The 21243-nt window shown below is 32.7% G+C and overlaps 1 protein-coding gene and 1 non-coding gene across 3 annotated transcripts; both read right to left on the bottom strand.

The window, feature by feature from the left end:
- Positions 1-429: 429 nt before the first annotated feature.
- LOC129219326 (uncharacterized) lies at positions 430-14285 on the bottom strand. 2 transcript variants are annotated; one of them, XM_054853677.1, is made up of 3 exons: positions 14208-14285; positions 11313-11515; positions 430-3436 (listed from the first exon to the last, which is right to left on the bottom strand). In XM_054853677.1, exons 1-3 carry the CDS (start codon positions 14215-14217, stop codon positions 3149-3151), a joined length of 501 nt encoding a protein of 166 aa, XP_054709652.1. In that variant the 5' UTR covers positions 14218-14285; the 3' UTR covers positions 430-3148. The 2 variants fall into 2 exon arrangements, with proteins under 2 accessions (XP_054709652.1, XP_054709654.1); XM_054853679.1 differs by having other exon boundaries at positions 11313-11512.
- A 6070-nt stretch (positions 14286-20355) lies between these two features.
- On the bottom strand, positions 20356-20426 carry Trnag-gcc (transfer RNA glycine (anticodon GCC)). Its single transcript has one exon. It is a non-coding gene; the product is annotated as a tRNA-Gly (tRNA).
- Positions 20427-21243: the final 817 nt, after the last annotated feature.

Raw genomic sequence — 21243 nt, 5'->3', positions numbered from 1 at the left:
CAAAGCGCTTATCTGTTTGTCCAACGTTGCCAAAATAAGTATAGCTAAAATTTAAAATTTAAATGCTTGAAAACAGCCATGAAACAAAACAAAAAGTTACATTGAAATAGGAAAAAATCCATCATCAAATAACTAAATAAAACCATTGGAATTAAACATACAAAAGAAGTTCGCCAAATGTAGAAAAATCATGAAACATTAAATTAAAATTTAAGTCTTGGGGGAGGGGGGGAAAGAATGAGATAGAGGACTACAGCCGTTTCAGGAATGGGAATTCTTTCTGGCCAATTTAATAAGTTCCACCTTTTGATAACACCCTCGTTTTTCATAACTTTCTGCCACTGTGAAATGAAAATTTCAAAAATAAATCGTGACTTTTTTTCGCATACAACGTCGATCTTTATGATTAATAACAGACAAATATCACAATAAAGAATGTCCTTAAAATATTTCTAGACTTTATTAACACAAAATAAATTCTTACTGCGAGTTATGCAAAAGTATTCAAAAGCCTGATATAATACATTTTAGAGGAAATATTCAATGCTACAATACAAGCAATTTGATGGAGTTTGGAATATTTTATGAAACAAATTACAAAAGCTATTACGTTTATTAATTGAATTCATGTTTTATGCAACATGAGGGAATGCAATATGAATGAAAAGAATCAGCGAGAAAATGAAAGAAAAAATTTAATTTTCAATTGAATCAATAAGTCCGAAAAATAGTCAGCTCCAGAGTTTTGCCAAAGGAAATGACTGACTTTTGCACTCATTGATTCAATTAAAATGAGAAATAGCAAAAAAAACTGCATGATTCGGATAAATAAGCAATGACTAAGACTCGATTCTCGATAGCAGGTCATTCGGTCATTCCTTTGTTTAAACAGGTCACTATGCTTCCTTTTGTTCAAACACACAAGTTTTGCTAGGTTTTTTTTATCCAAAAATATTCGGAATGTAAGCGACATAAATTCCATGTTTATATGAAAAGATTTGAGATACAGTGGCGTGTAACCAAATAAAGAGTTTTAGAGTTATAAATTAATACGTGATCATAAGCACTGCCAAATTCTCTCTCGCGTGGAAACATTTTTCATGCATGTATTTATATATTTATCACAGACAATGGAGGCACATTTCAAAAAATAAATAAAACAGCATTGGAGAAAATCAAGGAATTACGCAATAGGGCCGTTCCACGGAAAATCCGTCGTTCGATCCTGTATGTGACAGCTCATATATTTCATAAGTAATAAAAAATATTTTGCTTAAAGAATCACACTCATGTTTTTGATTTTTTTAGAAACAAAATTTTGTTCATTACCGTTTTAAACTACTATTTATAATGAAATATATGAGCTGTTACGAGCGAGACTAAGTGTCCGTTTTTTCCGTGGAATGGCATAATACTACTATATTAACTATTTACTCTTAAATGCTACAATACGAGCAAAGCAATTATCATGTTTAAGGAGTTTTTTAAGGCTAAATAAAAAGTGTATAGTTAAAAGTTTGAAGTTTTACTTCGAAATCATGAGACGTGTATTACGTGTCACTATTGTATCGTTTATACACCAGCCACTGACATATCAATGTTGAACATCGGCATTTGTTTTCATCAATGTCACATCATCCACTGAACATAAAAGGACTGCAAATGAACATCCTCCACCCAATCCCCCCGAAAAGTCTGATTACATATCTAACTCAACATTCATACACCAAACTGATTAATTGAGAATTAGTTATTTTCCAAGATAAAATCAGAGATCTGTATTTATCTCGCCGATTTACTACAATATAGTTAATGTTCAAAATGTTCATAATATTTTGTAATGATTTGTTGTTTTTATATTAATTTTGAAATGCTTTCTTTTTGTGTTATTTTCGTAGTTCGTGACAAGTTTGCCTCGGAAACACGATAGGAACTGCTGTACAAATATTTAAAATGGAAAATCTTAAAAACTTCAGAACACTATTTGTTATTTCTTCATTTAGCTTTTAGCTTTTGAAATAACGGGGGAACAAGGGTGTTCTTCCCGATTTTTGGAAATATTGTCATCTTTTTTGATTTCTTAAAAAAGAAAAAAAAAATTTCTTATTCGACAACTTACTGTAACTTAGTTCTTCAGATATGTAGTTTTACTTGTCAACCTTTCAACTTTCAAGCCTCAACTAAATGTTTTTTTTACTGCATCTTTTTTTAATTGTGTTTGTTTCGTTGCAGCTATTTCATTTTAGTTTGTGCATTTCACTTTACGTTCCGATGTTTTCAAGGCTCTTACTTAAAAGGAAGTTGCACGAAATGCGCAAATGCAAAACATAAGTAACAAACCTTTCTTCACTGTTGCTCTTTTTAAATACATCATTAGACTTTGCGGCGACACGTGAACAAATTTAGATGGTAAACAGCAGAATACTAAAAAGAAAAAAAAAAAAAAAAAAAAAACTTGCTGAAATACACGCTAAAAAAGCATTGCTTATTATTTTTTTATTTTCTTACTTTTGAAAAAATATCCATAGCCATTTGAGAATTTTTATAATAAAACTTTTTGACTATGAAGATATTATATTAAGTATTTGAACTCAATTGCTTCAAAACATTAGCAATCTTAGCAGTCGAAAGACTCACAGGCATCGATCAAGGCTTTTTAAAATTAGCAACAAACTTGATAGATGAAAATTGAAAAATTTTGATTGCAAAATTACTGTCTGATCTCGAAAGCCGCGACTAGCACCGTTGAACGGTTCTATTTTAAAAAGGGGTGAGAGCTTGATGAAGATAATGCACCATGGTAGCATTTCTGCTTTACCGATAAGGAAGGGGAATAAATTTAAAAAAAAAAAAAAGCCTCAACTCAAACCAACGCCTCTAATAAACGAATCCAACGGAAAGCAAAACAAAACAAACAAACAAAAAAAAAAATCCCCTCACATTCGTTATCTCTCTTATCAATATCTCCCCTATTTTGATAAAATCAGAAGCTACCTGACGCATGCGCAAATTTGAGGAAGGTTGCGGTTTAAAATATCAAACAGTAAAATGTCTCGTTTGGAACCAAAAAAAGAAAAAAGAGAAAAAAAAAACTAGGTTCTTGGCATTGCTGAATAAGCTAATCTAATTCATAGCCCATAAATTCCCTTTATTCCTCAACCTCTTCTTCAACATTTTCTTCAACACTTTCTTCGGCACTTTTCACAACGAGATATTCGAAATTACTGAAGGAATGTTCCTCTGTCCCATAAGGAACGATGAGCACCCCGTCGCTCGGATGGACTTTGCCGCAGCACATTGCATCATTGTGCATAACTCTGCCAATGTACAATGGTTCGCCATCGGCTGTAGTACCACCTTGCACTGCATTTGGCAAGATTTCTGAACCTTCTGCTTCTTTCCATTCATACGCATCTCCATCTGGATCAACGAGAACCTAAAGAGAAAACAATAATAAATGTAAGACAAAACAACGTTAGTAGAAGCACAAATTTTGAAATTACAGCAGACACGTATTTCGGCGTTACAGGGGAACGCCTTTATCAATGCAAAAAATAATGAGCTTATGGATGAAAAGACATCCAACAAAAGCCAAGAGCAGATAAGCATGCAGCTTAAAAGATAAAAACAGCGGATTAGCCAAACACCAATGACAAAGTTATAAACCGATCAGGAACCAATAGGAATGCAAGCAAAGGCCAAGAGCTTTCTCTTAGGTACGAACCCAGAAAGAAAGAATTCAATTGGACAAAGATTAAGTCGAAGCTTAAACAAAAAGAAAAGAAATTGTCAGTAACCGTGAACCGCAAGAAAGAAAAGTTGAATAGAAAACCATGAAATAAAATAAACAGAAACCAAAAAATATTCGAAAAAGGAAAAATAAAAATAAATAAAAGAAAATTGGGGGGGGGGGGGGGGGTCAATCAAGACAAAAAGGTAAAAATAAACAAAGGAAGATAGATAAAAATGAATGGGAAAAAAAAGGGGGGGATGGGGAAAGGACAGTATTAAAGATATGGGAGCCAAATGTTGGAAAAATATGGAACTGCACTGCAAGATCGTTAACTAAGTTAGAACTGTTCCTCAAAATATGAAAGGATTCCCAAAAGTCAAGATCTGATGAATTGGGACATTTTTGGATAATCTGATAAGAGTTAAAATCAAAAGAGTGATTCGAATCCCAACAATGTTGAGCAATACTAGACTTATTTAATTGTTTTTTTTTTTTTCATATAATGTTGATGCAATTTCAAGCGAATTTTTAAAGCACGCCGAGTCTGTCCAATATAGGCAAGTTTACAACTACAATTAATTCTATAAATTCCCTAACAATTAAGAGGGTGAATAGGATCTTTAAGAGAAGAGAAAGAAAGTTTATTAATAGGAGAGAACACCCACCTGGAAATTTCGTTTTTTTGAACCATTTAAAATTTCTTCAAGAGTGTAGGCGCAAGAAAATTATTCCGAAGTTTATCTCTTTGAAATGTAATTTACCACGTTCTGTCAAAATTGACAAAGTAATCTTTCGGTCGAAATTGGCTTTACTCAGAGCTTCGATCCAGGAAACTAGGAAGCATTTATCGTTTATTGAACGTGAACTTTATGATTTACATCTTTCGGTTTCTAATTCCATTCCCGACTTTAACATTATTGACAGAAATTCTTGGTCTAGAACCCTTCGTTCCTCTGAAAAACATCAAATTGTTTTGAAAAAGAAATTAGCTATGCTTTGTAAATCTTATCATGTCGTTCCTCTTGATAATTTACCTGTTGTTAATAAGAATGTTGTTGTTAATCTTTCTAGCGTTCCATTAAGCAATTCTCAAATTGAGGTTCTAAAATGTAATGATAATTTTGCTGTGAGTGTTAAACCTTCTTTTTCAAAGCTTATTGCTCCTGTTGAGAAAGCTTTTAAATTTAGTGCCTTAACTTCCTCTCAAAAAGATTCGATTCGGCATCTTATAGCTTCTAATGTTGACTTTAACTCGAAAATTTCTAAACCTGTATTTGCTAATACCTGTTAGCCCGTTCTGTTAAAGACTTAGTTTCGAATTCTGATCTGGTTGTTACCAAAGCTGACAAGGGTAGCCAAATTGTTGTTCTTGACAAATCATCTTATGTTGATAAAACTAATGATTTGATTTCTTCTGGGCCATATGCTGAAATTTCTAAAGATCCTAGCGATAAAGAGTTAAAAACTATTTCATCTGCTGTCAAGTCTGTTAAGTCTATTCCTTCAAATGTTAAACGCTCTGTTGTTCCATCTATTGCTAATTGTGCTAGATTTTATGCTTTACCTAAGGTGCATAAAGCTGGTATTCCTTTCAGGCGGATTGTTTCCAATATTGGTACGGCTTCGTACAAACTTGCAAAATATTTAGTCTCTGCGTTTTCTCCTCTTAGGAGTCACAATTTATTTACTATTGAAAATTCTGTTGAGTTTGTTAAAAAAAAACTCATAGTTTCGTTCCAAATAATTCTTTTATGGCTTCTTTTGATGTTAACTCTTTATTTACGAACGTTCCCGTCGAGGGTTCACTGTTATGCCTTCGTAGAAGACTTTCTGAATTTCATTTCACCAATACGGAAATTGAGGATTTAATTTTCCTTACCCGTACTTGTCTTAAGTAATGTTCTTTTGTTTTTAATGGGAAATTTTATATTATGTTAGATGGTCTGGCTGTGGGAAACTCACTTAGCCCCATTCTTAGTGATATTTACATGCATTATTTTGAGGTTAAGCTGTTCCAAAAACTGCAGTTTCAATTTTATGTTCGGTATGTTGATGATTGTTTTGTTCTAATGAACCAGAATCAGTTTGAGAGTGATGGGGTTTTATCTATTTTAAACTCCATTGATCCTCATATTCAGTTTTCTTGTGAGAAAGAACGGAATAATTGCATTTCATTTCTTGATGTACTTGTTTCTCGTACTGAAATTGGTTTTGAAACTACTGTTTATCGCAAACCTTTTGCTGTTTCTTTACCTCCTCATAGACTATCGTCTCATCCTCCAAATCAAAAATATTTCGCTTTCAATTCTTTTGTTTATCGCGCAATTAATATTTGTTCTTCGACGGAACTTCTTAAAGTGAACTTAATTATCTTAAAGCTGTGGCAATTGATAGAGACTATCCTCCAACGTTGATTGATTCCATTTATAAAAAACTTTCAAATAAATCCCAAACTAATGTTCTTAACCGAACCTTCATCAGAAAGAATTTGGTTGTTTTGCCATTCTTTCCATCTGTAAGCTATCAGGTTGCTAAGATTCTAAAGCGTTTCCAATTCCAGGTGGTGTTCTCTCCTATTAATAAACTTTCTTTCTCTTCTCTTAAAGATCCTATTCACCCTCTTAATTGCTGTGGAATTTATAGAATTAATTGTAGTTGTAAACTTGCCTATATTGGACAGACACGGCGTGCTTTAAAAATTCGCTTGAAAGAGCATCAAAATTATGTGAAAAAACAACAATTAAATAAGTCTAGTATTGCTCAACACTGTTGGGATTCGAATCACTCTTTTGATTTTAACTCTTTTCAGATTATCCAAAAATGCCCCAATTCATCAGATCTTGACTTTTGGGAATCCTTTCATATTTTGAGGAACAGTTCTAACTTAGTTAACGATCTTAGTGCAGTTCCATATTTTTCCAACATTTGGCTCCCATATCTTTAATACTGTCCTTTCCCCATTCCCCCCCCTTTTTTTCCCATTCATTTTTATCTATCTTCCTTTGTTTATTTTTACCTTTTTGTCTTGATTGACACCCCCCCCCCCCTCCCCAATTTTCTTCTATTTATCTTTATTTTTCCTTTTTTCGAATATTTTTTGTTTCTGTTTATTTTATTTCATGGTTTTCCATTCAGCTTTTCCTTTCTTGCGGTTCACGGTTACTGACAATTTCTTTTCTTTTTGTTTAAGCTTCGGCTTAATCTTTGTCCAATTGAATTCTTTCTTTCTGGGTTCGTACCTAAGAGAAAGCTCTTGGCTTTTGCTTGCATTCCTATTGGTTCCTGATCGGTTTATAACTTTGTCATTGGTGTTTGGCTAATCCGCTGTTTTTATCTTTTAAGCTGCATGCTTATCTGCTCTTGACTTTTGTCGGATGTCTTTTCATCCATAAGCTCATTATTTTTTGCATTGATAAAGGCGTTCCCTGTAACGCCGAAACACGTGTCTGCTGTAATTTCAAAATTTGTGCTTCTTCTAACGTTGTTTTGTCTTACTTTTCTGTTCAGCACAAAGATATTTATTTATCTTAATATTAAATGGTCTTTCACATCCAGACGAAGTAGATATAACTAGGCTTGCCAGATTTCTGATAAATTCAACCGGACACCGGAATTCCCCCCCCCCCCCCGCCAGCTAGTATTCAAAAGGGTGGTTAAAAATAAAACCCCTGGTTGATTTTTAGAGTGCTTTAGGTGAAAGAGTAGTTCATTCTCAATGCTATGAATAAATGGTGCAACTAATTATGAGCCTTAACCAGGTGTCATAAAGAATGTATGACGCAAGCAGATACATTTAAACATTTCATTCCCTACATGATAATATTTTTTTAGTTACTTCAGTAAGAAGAAAAACTTAGAATCAGGAATAAATATTTGAACAACATTTACATGTTCTTTGCTTGGCGGGGACTTTTTTTAGGAAATATTTTTTGTTTTCAATCTTTCTGGTAAGAATCCACACCTCACAAACTTAATCCGAAATTAATATCACGGGTCAATCTTTCAAATCTGTACCTCAGAGCCCGTATAACGTAAGTCACATAATCCCTACTTTACAGGAGATAGGAAAAACATTTGCATGGCGCATGCAAAGGATAGGACGCGCGCTTTTTTAACAAGGGTAAATAATTACAGAGGATTTGTTTTTTTTCCCCCTTAGCATTACGTCTGCATGGCTCGATGCGGACTAGGATTCCACATACAATGCAGTCATAAACAAAAAATCGCAAATTTTGGATTTACGTCAGTCAGGCTCTGAAGGTACAGAAATGACAAAGTTATGATTTCAAATAATTCTTCACAGTTAATTATTTTGACTTTTTAGTCATCTGTAATCAAATTTATCTTTCACCGGGACGTGAAGTAAACCGACCGGGACACAGGGATTTTGTCTAAAAACCGGGACGTCTGGTAAGCCTAGATATAACCAGGCCCGGCTCCTGGGATAGGCGAACTAGGCGGCCGCCTAGGACGGTAGATTTCAGGGGCGGAAAATTTCGAAATCGAAACATTTCTTTAAAAGTATGAATATCTGTTTCAGCGTCATAAAATTCACTGCTTTAATCAAATAGTAATAATAATTTAGAGTGTGAAAATAATAATAATAATTTAGAGTGTGTACCAGTGCTAGGATATGCAAAACATAGTTCGGAATTTAACAAGAAATTCAACTTAATTTTAGAGTCGGCAATTTGCGTGATTTAAAAGTATAAAATACAGCGCTGGTAAAAAAAAATTGCATCACCCTCGCATTTTCATAACAATGGGATTATGTGAGAAGTTTTGGTCGACCGATTAACGATGAATGCATGTGAAATTCTGCAAAACTTATGAAAGAAACATCTAACAGCAGGAATCCGCTAATTGTTTACGTAGATCGGGGCTGTTTCCGGGCGAAGGCAAACTGCTGACCCCATGCTCATTTTTCCATTTCTGAACCTGCGTGTGAATTTAGAGAAAAAAAAATTACTTAACCCCATGTAATTTAAGTTCAATGGCAAGATAAAGGTTTTTTAAATTGTTACTTACCAGTTTTGCCCTATGGCCCGGAGCAGAATCATCCTGGAAAATGACGCTTGGAACTGAAGTAAAATGATGTCGGATAGTATAGGAAGCAATTTCTCCTCCAAAATGCCAATATACACCGGAGCGTTTACTGTTCCTTGCACAAAGTGAAGCCCACCAACTCCTTGATCAGAAAAGTATCCCCAAATCATCTGGGATGCTTGACTGAGTGTAGAATGCAGTCGGGATGATATTTCTCTCCTTTGTGGCGCGGGTGATGCAATTTTTTTTAACCACCACTGTACTTACTGTTTTGCTCTAAAAATGTCAGTGAGTTACCCGTGTAATTGCCCTTACCCAATTCATGTTCCTCAGTAAGATACTCTGTTGCATACACAGTCAGATTCAAGAATAGTTGTTACACGGAGTAAACGCACTTTTTCTTACTCTATGATTGGTTTATAAATTGCTAACATTTATTCAAAATGAAATAATTTCCTTTTTTGCACTTTCCGTAGTCCAGCGGTTAATATCCAGGGGGTGCTTGTAGAGGGGTGCTTGTGTGCAACGTTGGTATCTTCCAAGCAGTTTCGAAGTTTATTTGGCAGCTTTACGTTCCAATCATCATTAGCATATTTAATAAATATTTTAAAGTGATTTTTAGTCATGCACAAAAACAATCGCAAGATATGAAAGTCACAGAATTTTTACTAGATGACCTGAAGAACCTCCATTACTAAACCAAAAGACTTTCGCTGAGCCCAAACTGGTTTCGCACCAAATGCACCAAATTTTTTTTCTAAGTGCATGCAGAACAATTTCCGTTATCCTCGTAACAGATTGAAAATTATAAATGCAACCCTATTATCTGTAAATTTATTAATAACTCTTTTATTTTGTAATACTTATGACTTGTTTTTAAAAAAATTGTTTTGCTATAGGAGGATCACATAAAGCAATTTATCATTCTTAAATGCACGAACTAATTTCGTTACTTAAGGGATTGAAATTTAGATCTTATTTTGTCCATTGAAATTCCAATGTTTTAGTTGCAATTTTCAGATCAATTTTTCTTTTATCAACTAAGAGATTTTCTTTGATTTGATATGACTAATTAAAAAATGTCTTACGATCTTAGTCAAACATTTACTTGCAGGCTCTTAAAATTACAAAAGCTTCAGAAACAAGTACTTCTACCAACAATTACTATTTACAGAACATAAAAAAACATATATACCGTAAACCGGGGCTACTTGAACCCATGGAGAAAAAAGTGTTTAAAATCCGTCCTGGTCCTATAAAGCTCAATGTATAGACTCAAAAAAACTTCTCCATAGCAGGTAGCAGTTCTAGGCAGAGGCTGGTGCACGAAACAAAGTTTCTGCTATTCCCTCTTTTTTCAGATAGAGGTTATGATTACAAATTATCTAAACAGTTTTTTTTTTTTTTTTTTTGTGTGTGTGCAAACTTTCACGTGTAAGTTCATGGAAACATCTGATATCATCAAGGTCAAGATAGTTTTATGTTTGCATTCTATTTCTTAACAAAATAACAGTGTTTTAAGGTTATAGCTATATAATGAACACAGTAACTAATATAAGTTAGTAAACGTGCACTAGTGGCCTTAAAATGGGGCTACTTGAACCCAGCGTTCAAACAGCCCCAAACCACATTTCATCACTAATTTATGTTAAGTAAGGTTTGTAATCTTTTAAAATAAAGAGGTTAGTTACTATTTATACCCATTTTTTGCAGATCTGGGGATAAAAAGGGTCCGAAAGTAAAAGAGAACCCTTGAAGTAGGAAATAATGCGGATTATTAAGAGGAAAAATTACAATTGTGTCCAGCTTCAAATGATTCCGGAGAGAGTGGCATCTTAGAGAGTCTTAGAGAGTGGCATCAGCCCATTTTGACTTAAGTATATCAACTCTAAAAAGGAAATTAAAACATCCTTCACAAAACAAGACTGGGCATCCTGTAGTATTTAGTAGCTAGGAAGAGCAGGTACTAAATAATATCAGAGAGAAAAAAATCCGCCCAAGCCATTAAATTGAGGGGTTTTCATTCTTTCTAATGTTTAAATAATGAGCATTTCAATTGGTTTTAGCTTTTAGTAGATTATGTTTCGATTTCAGAAATTATCTTTGCCTAAAAATATGTTTTGATGTATACGTTGGTTTTATATTAATTTATATAAATAATTTGCACTTTATATAAATAGTTTGCTCAATAAAATGTACGTTTTGAGCTTTCTTTCAAAATCATTAGTCCTTCTTGATACCACCACCTGTTTTACAGCTTTTTCTAATGAATATTTCTGAGTGGGACCAAGTAGCCCCAGCGCGGGGCTACTTGAACCCAATTTTTAAAAAGAGAAAAAATATATAAAGAGTTATAATTGTTGTTTAAAAAAGGCTTTAGGGGGTAGCGGAACAAGGTTATCAGTTCACATTATGGGTTTAACAAAGCATTCAGTGCAAAATATTCACAAAAAGTATGAAATTTCGAGTCCAAGTAGCCCCACTTTACGGTATTAATTCTAATAAATTAATAGAAGAGGGTGGAGTAAATTACTTCAAATTCTACATATTCATGTTCTTTCCCATCATGTGGTACGTAGCATTGACTGTAACAAGGTAAAAACTTTCCAGGAATGATATGATCTTCGTGTTTTGCCCGTGCTACATATACTATATTTCCAGCATCGTATCCAACTTCTACAGCATTAGGTGGAGCTTCACCGTCCGATACTTCAACCCACTGTCCTACAGATACTGCTGAAAAAAACAGTAAATCAAATGCATAACTCTAAGAACTAAATTCATCAATCTAAAGCGAAATGAAATATTAAATTTCAAGAAAAAGAAAAATACTTATGAGGACTAAGTAACTCTTTTAATGCTAGGGGTGACACGATTGTCAAAGTAGGCATGTTTGCTTACAACAGTAGAAACTGATGACTAAAGCGTGGGGTTTCGGTCCAAACTGATTCAGTATTCATTGAAAATGAATGAAATTTCCTATTTTATACATGATTAAGAAAAATAATTGACAATAAATTTCATATACAGAGGGGTTCGACAAATTTGAACTCTATAAAAATAGAGAAAACATATTGAAAAGCTTAAAAACTATGAGAATTATAAACTTGTAGAACATTTAATTCGTGTGAATAGCAGTTACCATACACAACGCCAGTTCACGGGACTTACGAGCTGTTGGTTTCAGAGGATTGGTTTTGGTACGTCGCAATTTTTAAATTGCAATTAGTTTTTTATTTTTATTTATTTCATTTTATTTATTTTTTTTTTTTTTTGTTCTGTTTTTTTTTTTAAGAGGGCGAAGATATTTTCTTTTTTCATGAAAGTAAAGTAAAATTTATGTGCAGAACAGTACAACTCTTTTTCTATCATAATTTTTTTCAAAACACCCAAATGTTTCTACAAATTTCTCGGGTTCTCTTTTAGTACTTAATTCATTTTTTAAGTGTAGAAAGGGTAACAAGCACACAAATACATTTTGGGACAGCCTGAATACAGCCTTGATCTCAGAAGAACAAAATACAAAGGAATTTGAAATTATTAAGTCAAAAGCTATGAAGAAACAACTCATCATGCCTTCCGTCAAAACTCAACGTTATACTACAACTAGCTTTACGTTATACTATGTATAACTAGTTTTCTGAAACTTGATTTTTTATTTATCTCAACAAAAATCATGATCGGTCTACGGTCTGTATTCATCAGCCAACGTACTTTAATAAAGATCCCTCTAAAATCAAAAGCTGGACCCACACTTTGTTGAATTATAAAACAGTCCGCATCTATTCTTATCTAAAATATAGCAAATACCTATTGGTTCGGAAACAAAGTAAATTAGCTAAAATATCAATACATAAATATAGTAAATATTCAACAATTTGGAACAAAAATATTAACCCGAAAAAGGTATAACAGAACGGAATTCTACAATTTTTAATCATAAACTGGTCACAGTTTGAATGATATTTGTGCAGCTGTATCATTTCCAGTTACTTCCAATGTTAACTAAATTTAACATTATTCTTGAAGCTTGAGATGATCGAAAAGAAATCCTTCTACGACTTTAAATTTTTGCTGAATTGTACATTATATATATTGTATACTATATACTTCATTTTCACACTAGAATCCCTTAAATATTACTGCAAACCATTTTAGTGATCCGAATTAATATTATTTAAGTATTGGTTAGCATTTTTTTTTTTTCAAATTTCAGTTTAAAAATTAAACTTTTGGTCAAAGAAAAGTGCATAACTTTAAATAATGTTTTCAATGAAAAAATTTAAAAATAATTTTAATATTTATTAATGAACTAATATTTTATTCATTAATTAGTGTAATTCTGAGCAACGATTACGTACAAAAAAAATTAATTTACTCACAGGTACAACATTGGTGTTAAATAATACATAATAATCTGCTATATGCTTTAAGCCTAGTAAAAGAATAACGCAGGCCATAGCTTTAATGATATGTATATTTTTTCGTCTAAAGTATCTTTCTTCATCTCACTTCAAAAACTAATATTTTTCGTTTTCACGCATAGCGTCAAAATTGTATTGAAAAATTGTTTTATTGTCAATCACTTCGGGTTTTGGGTTGAAACATCCAGCAGTTTGAATTGATTTTATTGCAGAAAATCAAATGATAATTTAAACTCGAGTTATTACTGTTTAAATGATAAAAAAATTGAAAAAAAAAAAAAAAAAAACAACATTCTGAGGGGGAAAAAAACGATTATAAATTTTAAGAACACGCTTGACAATAAAAAAGACGATTCGAAAAAAAACCTGTCTACTTTATTATTATTTTTTTTAAATAATCTTGATATCCTCTCTTTGTTAAAGATTAAATGCATTTTTAGATGACCAAAAAAAAAAATGTTCAATTTTCGTCGATTTTTAGGATTTGAAACCTATGCGTATACTTTAATCAGAAAATGTTACATTCATATTGTCGGACACTGTGATGTACTATGAGATGTACATTCGTTCAGGTTATCTGTGAGTCAGTCCAGGTAAATTAACGCCACTTCATATTTTATAGTTAATTTGACTTAGAAAAACAAATAGAAATAACAGTGATGAATTCTGCTGACAAGGTCTAAGATAAGATTTTTGCTCGTTATGCTTTTAAAATATGTTGCATTATATAAAAAAATATGAAGCGACAAAAAAGTTATCTGGTCTAGCTTTAAGATACCCTGTATGACTGTATTGCAAATACATCTCCTTAAATGTCTTATTAGAAAACTTCATCTTTGAGAAGTAGAGTTTTCTTTATGAGAGTCGGAAAATTTTGGCTTTCTTATGGATTTTTTTTCCATAAGCTGCTATAATTATTCTATTAGATTTATTTGATTAAATTTTAAAAGCTTTGGACTTAAGTAATAAAAGCTACGTATTAAAATAATGTAGGAAATAATTACCGTGAGGCATGTTTTGTATAAATCGTTTGGTGTAGTAGTGGAAACTCTAAGCAAGATATCGGATGCTGGTGTTTTGCCTGAAAAAAAGAAGAAATATTTTAAACGTTTTGCTAGTAAAAGAGAACATTTGAAAACTTCGTAATTCAAGTGATGTTTAAATTTAATGTATGAAAATTGTTCTTCAATAAAATTGAAAAGTGTGTCCTGTTTATAACATAAAAGTTGTCCTGAATGTTGTATTTTTTATCTCTTTAAGCAACTAAGTTGCTGAGAAGCGTTTATCGACGCATCACTACATTTGAAGACGTGTATTATGACTTATTATAAGCTATAATGCAGATTCTACAAGTTTTAGAGTTTATATTAAAGACAGCCGTCAAAACCTCGCCGAGTGTGTGTCTTATCAACATCAACAAACTACAACAGATTTTCAGGACTACAGCATATTTAGTGAACACAATCAATATCTCGTTATAATCCAACTACCTGACTTCCTATGAAACAGCTGCCAAAAGTAGCATTCCTTGTAATTTCACAAACAAATAAAGTAACTATGCTACGATTGTTATACAATAATAATAGTATCACCAATTTCATTAAGTTACCACATTAAGCTTTCATTAATTTGAAAGTACAAGAACAGGCGAGGAATAAATAAGAGTATTTACCATAGACATGGAAACCGGTTCGCGCGCGAGCGAACCGGTTCTCCCATGTCTATGGTATTTACATTTTACTTTCTGCAGAGAAGTAAAAAGGAAATCAACAACGTTTTATCGTAAAAATTAGCAGATTACTTCATACTCGTGTTTCCGGTTTTAGGGAAACCCCTTTTCAATGCAAATTGAGCTTTTGGATGTAAGCTCACTATTTTGCATTGAAAAGGTGGTTCCCTGAAACTTTGAAACACTTGTGTACAGTAATCTGTTATTTTTGTGCGATAAAACTTAGTCGATTTCCTTTTTTACTTCTCTGCAGAAAGTAAAATGTAATGAATTTAAAAGTAAAAAAAAAATCAGTACATTGAAGAAACCCATTGCAAACCTTAACTTTAAAAAATGAATAAATAAATAAGAACCATAGCCACATGAGAGCAGCCGATATATTTATATTTCTAAATCCCAGGCAAAATGGAGAAAAATACATGAACCGCCGAAATATGCTTCGAATAGAAAAAAGGGTAAGGAGAGAGAAAAAGCTTAAAAGAATTACCATGAAAAGACACCCCAAAAGCTTGAAGTTAAAGACGAAACTAAAACAAATTTTTTTCGTGAGATTCATTATATTTCAAACAAACAGAAATATTAGGATAGAAATCGACAATTTTACTAGAGAAAAACAAAACTAAATTGTTTTTGGAAAAGAAAAACTTCAGGAGGTTTACCTACAACTATTTTTATTTGAAAATAGAGATGATATTTTATTAAATATTAAAATTATAAACTTTTATTTGATAGAGACGTAACCAGGAGGGGGAAAGGGAAGCGATTAATGTACCTAATCCCTTCTTAAACGGGGCCAAATATGACCTTACGCTGCATTTCTAGAGCTTTAATTTAGAAAAATTGCTGAGATTAGTTTCTAGATCCCATGCTTTCCTTTTAAGTTATCAAAGGATGGCTTGCAATCGGATTTTCAAGTATTCAATTTCGAGAAACCTCCGGCAGGAAGTCCCAAAACCCCTTCCTTCAACGTCACCAATTAGTCTGATATTGTGTTTTGGGAGGCTCATTTTTTTTTTTTAAATTGCTGTCTCTAAACCCTATCATTTTCTTAAAGATACCAAAAGATAGCCTATTCTCGCCTTTGTGACTTAAAGTTTGAAAATTTTCTGGGGGAACGCCCCCAAAACCCCCTTTTTAACATCATTACATATCTTCTAAAATTACATTTTAGGACTTCAAGTCTGAAAAACTAGGGACGAAGAGCCCTTTAAAATAATCGAAAATCGGAATCCTTATACCAAACTTAGCTTACAGTTGACTTCAGTTTTTAAAATAATTCAGTCAAGAATTCCTCCCTCTTTCTCTTAACATAACCAAAACCTGCCTAAACTTGTGATTTTGGCATCAGTTTTGAAAATTCTTCCGAGAGAAGCCTTTGAACCTCCCTACCCTTCCGAACCTCTTCTCCTAACTAAAACTGCGTTTTTAAGACTTCAATTTCTGAAATTTTGTGGGAGAGACCGCCTGCCCTTCCACTTCTGTCCTACTACTGACGTCATCAAAGACCGTCTAAAATTTCGTTTCTAGACGTTGTAGAGTTTGGTATAAAACTTTTCCGTCAAAGCACTAAATTGAGCATGAAGAATTTAATTTATCAGTGCTAACCTTGTCTTACGTTTTCTTAATGCACTCCAGTTCTGTTTATGTGTCTCAAATTAAATCCAATCATTCTGTAATAGGCTAAACCAGAATTCCCCAATCGGGCCCCGCATTCGCTAAGGCCGGCTCGGACTGAATCCAGCATGAGAGTTCATAGAACTGTTAAGATTGATTGTTCAACAATCCTGTCATGTTGTAAAAATTTAGGTAGTGATCCGAATTTCACGTTACATTTCGAAATCCAAAACTTCGCTGGTTCCGTTCGGGTCTTATACTGTACTTACGTTTAATTAAGAAGTAAAACCGTAGATTTTTTTTTTTTTATCTGGCTGCATTATGGATGCTTTACCGATGGCTAAATTTTGAACCATCGGCTTGCAAATGCATTCTTCGAGCCCTTCTAAATACCGACGGAAGTACCACAACATGGATGCTTTACCGATGGCTAAATTTTGAACCATCGGCTTGCAAATGCATTCTTCGAGCCCTTCTAAATACCGACGGAAGTACCACAATTTTCAAATCCTAAGAAAGCATCTAATTAACATTCCTGTAATTTTAAAACTGTAGGAGCATTTAAATCCATTATGAACAAAATTATGCCTTTTTAAAAAATAAAAGTAAAAACTACTTTCATTTTTAAATGAAATTTAGTGCTTCTGTAATTGGCCATCTTACGTTTAATAAATAAAATATGATAATGATGCTACTAAAGACCATATTTTTTTGGATCAATATTTGAAAATAGTCTTTATCCAAATGCCCTTTTATCATTAACATAATGAAAAAATAAATAACAATTATTAAGTAATTAGTAAAACTCATAAATCTTTAAAAAATATTTATGATTTAAATGCCTATAAAAATAAAATAATCATTTATTTCCAATATATTTAGATATTAACAAAGATCAAATAAAGTAATGTGTATTATCAAAGAGGTATAAAAATAGAGTTTGTGCACAGGATTCGGAAATTAAGTGATGAGTTTTGTTTCCTCGCCAAAATATCTTGGATAAAAGAAACAGACATAGCGTATTTCTTTTCTGCCATTAACCTTGGGACGTGTTTCCTAGATAGAGAAATTGCACCTAAAAGAGTCTATCTCAATCTATCTTTTCGAACTAATACCATGATCCTTTATCTTGCAACTATTCTATCTCTAAGCTTAAGCCAATGGTATCCATTTCCGAGAAAGCACAGTTGATTTATTTATGTTGCCTTCTTTAAAGCGAAAAAGTTTTCATATAATTTTTACAAGACATGTGCTTGAACTGTCATGCAATAAGCATGAACATTGCACATTGCAAAATTAATGTCATGTAGTGCTAAAATACAATTGAATCTTTACAAACTAGAATGCAATACGTTTTGTTGTATGTTTTTTACTATTAACCTACTTTCCCAGAACAATATAAAAGGAAAGTTGAAAACTGAAATGATACTAAATAAAATGATACTAACTCCTAAGATAAAAGAAGGCAAAATTTTCGCTTAAAATGAAGCTGAAAAATGATTAATTTAAAAAAAAGAAGACTTTAAAAACGGGGGATTTAAGCATTAATTTTTAAGTCCGTCTCCTAGGGTTTGTGATTATACTATTCATGGGATTTTTTTTTTTTTTTTGTTTCCCTTATTCTCTCTCTCATTCTCACCCCCTTTGTTTTTTTAAATTTCACCTCATTTGCATTACATTGTGGAGAGCAAAAGCAACTACCATCAAAACAATTTTTGAGGAAATATTAATTTCTATGGAAAAAATTCACTTTTATCCCAATAAGTTTAACTAATAGAAAATTGATTTGATCTGAAAAACTTAATAATGAATAAATAAATAATAATATGAGCGTATATAGATGAAAAATAGAGCTTTTTTTTTTTGTAAAAGTAGCGCATAACAGTAAACTTTTCACTTCAAAAGGAATTGGAATCATTCTGTTGTATACTGCATGTGCATTTGTTGTTTTTTAGTTCCATGAAATAACTGTTAAGTTACCGATAATAAAAAAAAAAAAAAAAAAAAAAACAAGGCAAAATTTGCCTGAAGACTCCTGCCGACTCCAACTCATGTACCTTAAATTGATGCGAGATGCTGATATAAATTTAAAATCAACCTGGTGTTCGTTCTAAAAACTTCGAGACGTAAATCTTAGTTATTGTTCCAAAGTAAAGAGCCGCAAAAGGTTCTATGCTGTAATAAATGACAAGGAGAAGCAGAATTTGTGCTTTACTCAGACTTTTTAATGCCATTCGCTTTATTTATTTATTTATTTCAGGGATGTGGAGCCGGCAGGAAAATGATCAACTCCGACTCCAACTCATGTACCTTAAAATCCTACCGACTAAGACTCCACTCCACGACTCCGCAGTCATGGCTGAAAAGCGGGCTCAAAGAAATGACAGGCTCTGACTCTTGGAATTTTAAAGCCTTCGAAACCAATTCCGACTCCGCAGCTCTGCTTTTTTTTTTTTTTTTTTTTGCTTTCCCGTAAAAAGATAAAAATGAAGAAAAAAAATAACTGAAATAAATAAACGCTAGAAGATACGCTTTATCACCAGCAAGAATATCAATGAAGAAGAAAATCAAAAAGAAAAAGAAGAGAAGATGAATCAATTCATTCATCAAAGATGAAAAAAACGTTAAAATACATTATATAAGTTATTTAAAAAATTGACAGAAGGGAATGCGTGTCAGCCAATCAGTCAGTCTCACCCCATCCCTTTAGAATGAACAATTTCATTTTAAAATCTTTTTTTTTTTTTTTTTGGTGAAGATCTTCGTTAGAACGCTCTTATATTTTCGAATATTGATAGGAACAATTTTGCTCAGTTTTGAGCATTTCAAAAACTCAAAAACTTCGCAATATGCTCTATAAGGAAGTTTGAATATTTTATAAATCCTTATTCTCGCGCGCGGACAATTTTATTATCTGATGTTGAAACTTTTTAAGTTGGATTTTTTTTTCCGTATTTTGTATAGCGAAGATGTGTTTAACGTTATCATTTATGGCTGAAACTTTTTTACTTTCCTTATAATTTATCACGTGACTTGGAAATTTTAAGTCAAAAAGAAGGAACGAAAATGCGTTACATTAAAAGTATGATCGCAATGAAGAAGTCTGTTTTCCGTTCCGAGAAGACTAGTCGCTCAGAAAATATTTTCAGTCGCCCGAGGGACCTGGTGCTTGGGGTGTGTCGGACCTTGCATACAAGGTTTAATCCAGAACATTAGTGTTTCATGTTAATTTTAATTCTGTTCAAAAGAAAAGAAAAATAGCAATTTAAACATTAAAAAAAATTCAATTGGCAATAAATGATTTAATGCCTTTGCCAACTGTTAGTTTATTTCATTTAGTCATTTAAGATTTTTGGAGACGTCTAATTTGTTCTCTCATAATTTATGTGTGTGTGTGTGTGTTTACATGTGAGGAAATCACCAAAATGAGAATGAATTTTATTTTAGAAAGAATGTGTCAAAATTAGTTTGTTGGAATTTCGTTCTTGAAAAAAAAAAAAAAAATATCACCTTATCAGCTTTCTTTTCATCTTTGCAGCAAGTGCAATGAAGCATTTGGAGAAAAGATCGCCAGCATAAAAAAAAATGCCAGAAGTGGAAATAGTTGAACAGAACTAAAAACGAGAGCTAAAAAAGTAAGAAAGCTGCTACAAAGAAATACCCAACATGGCATCTGCCGGGAATCCTCAGAAGGATTAACAGAAATTAAGAAAAAAAAAGAAATCCCTTGGTTCACAACAGAAATAAAAATATGCTTAAATAAGTAAAAGTTTGGTAGGAGTAAACAACTGTAAAATAATAACGTTTCCTGCATCGGCCGGGAATCGAACCCGGGCCGCCCGCGTGGCAGGCGAGCATTCTACCACTGAACCACCGATGCTACATGTGAGCTGAAGTTACTGTTGTACATATTGATAAAATCACAAATTGCATAACAAAACTTGAAACTCTTACGAAAAATATTTAATATAAATGGTAAGAAAAAGATAAGGAAATATTGTAATAATTATACAAAGGTAATAAACAACGCTGAAAATTCATAAAAAATTACTGAAATTTATCACAAAATTGACGGAAAAGATGTCGTATCGGATGTTTTATATATATGTATATATAAGAATGTTTTCTTTTTTTTTTCTGAGTAAGGAGCATTTTTTAACGTAGATGAACAAAAATCTCTGGGGACCGGACAAATTTTTCTGCAGACCGGTGCCGATTCGCCGGACCACCGATTGAGAATCGCTGACATAGAAAATTTTTAAATAGATGAAAATACAACTTTTTTTTTTTTTTTTTTTTGCATTATTTTTATTATTCATAAAAAAAACCTTGTTGTTTTTCTTTCCTTTTTTTTTTCTTGTTGATTGTGGGGCATCATAATGTTTAGTTTTAATATTAATAAGTGGTGGTCTGGTGGTGTCGAGTGTCGATTTCGTGTTTCGAACATGGACGGAGTTAATGAGGGACTAAGGGTGCCTTGACAGCTCATTAGTCCCCTCTCAGAGAAAAAATAAACAAGAGATTTAAAGCTTTTATCTACATGCAATTATCGTCGGCAGCTGGAAGGGGAACGGCCAGGGGGTTCAACCGCCCTTTCACTTCCAAAAATATAGGGGCCTAGACACTTCACTTTCCAGAGTTAAAAACTCTTGTGCGATTGAAAAATTATTTTTTATAGGGTGGATTGAATTATTTCA

This window comes from Uloborus diversus, chromosome 3, assembly GCF_026930045.1.
Source record: "Uloborus diversus isolate 005 chromosome 3, Udiv.v.3.1, whole genome shotgun sequence".
NCBI lineage: Eukaryota > Metazoa > Arthropoda > Arachnida > Araneae > Uloboridae > Uloborus > Uloborus diversus.
This window is presented reverse-complemented; position numbering and strand designations above follow the sequence as displayed.

What these genes read in the sequence shown, in the direction of transcription:
- LOC129219326 (XM_054853677.1), bottom strand. An exon ending in ATGAATATGTAGAATTTGAA is followed by an intron (nt 3,437 to 11,312) that starts GTAATTTACTCC and finishes TTTTCTCTTTAG; the next exon opens with GTTCTCGTTGATCCAGATGG.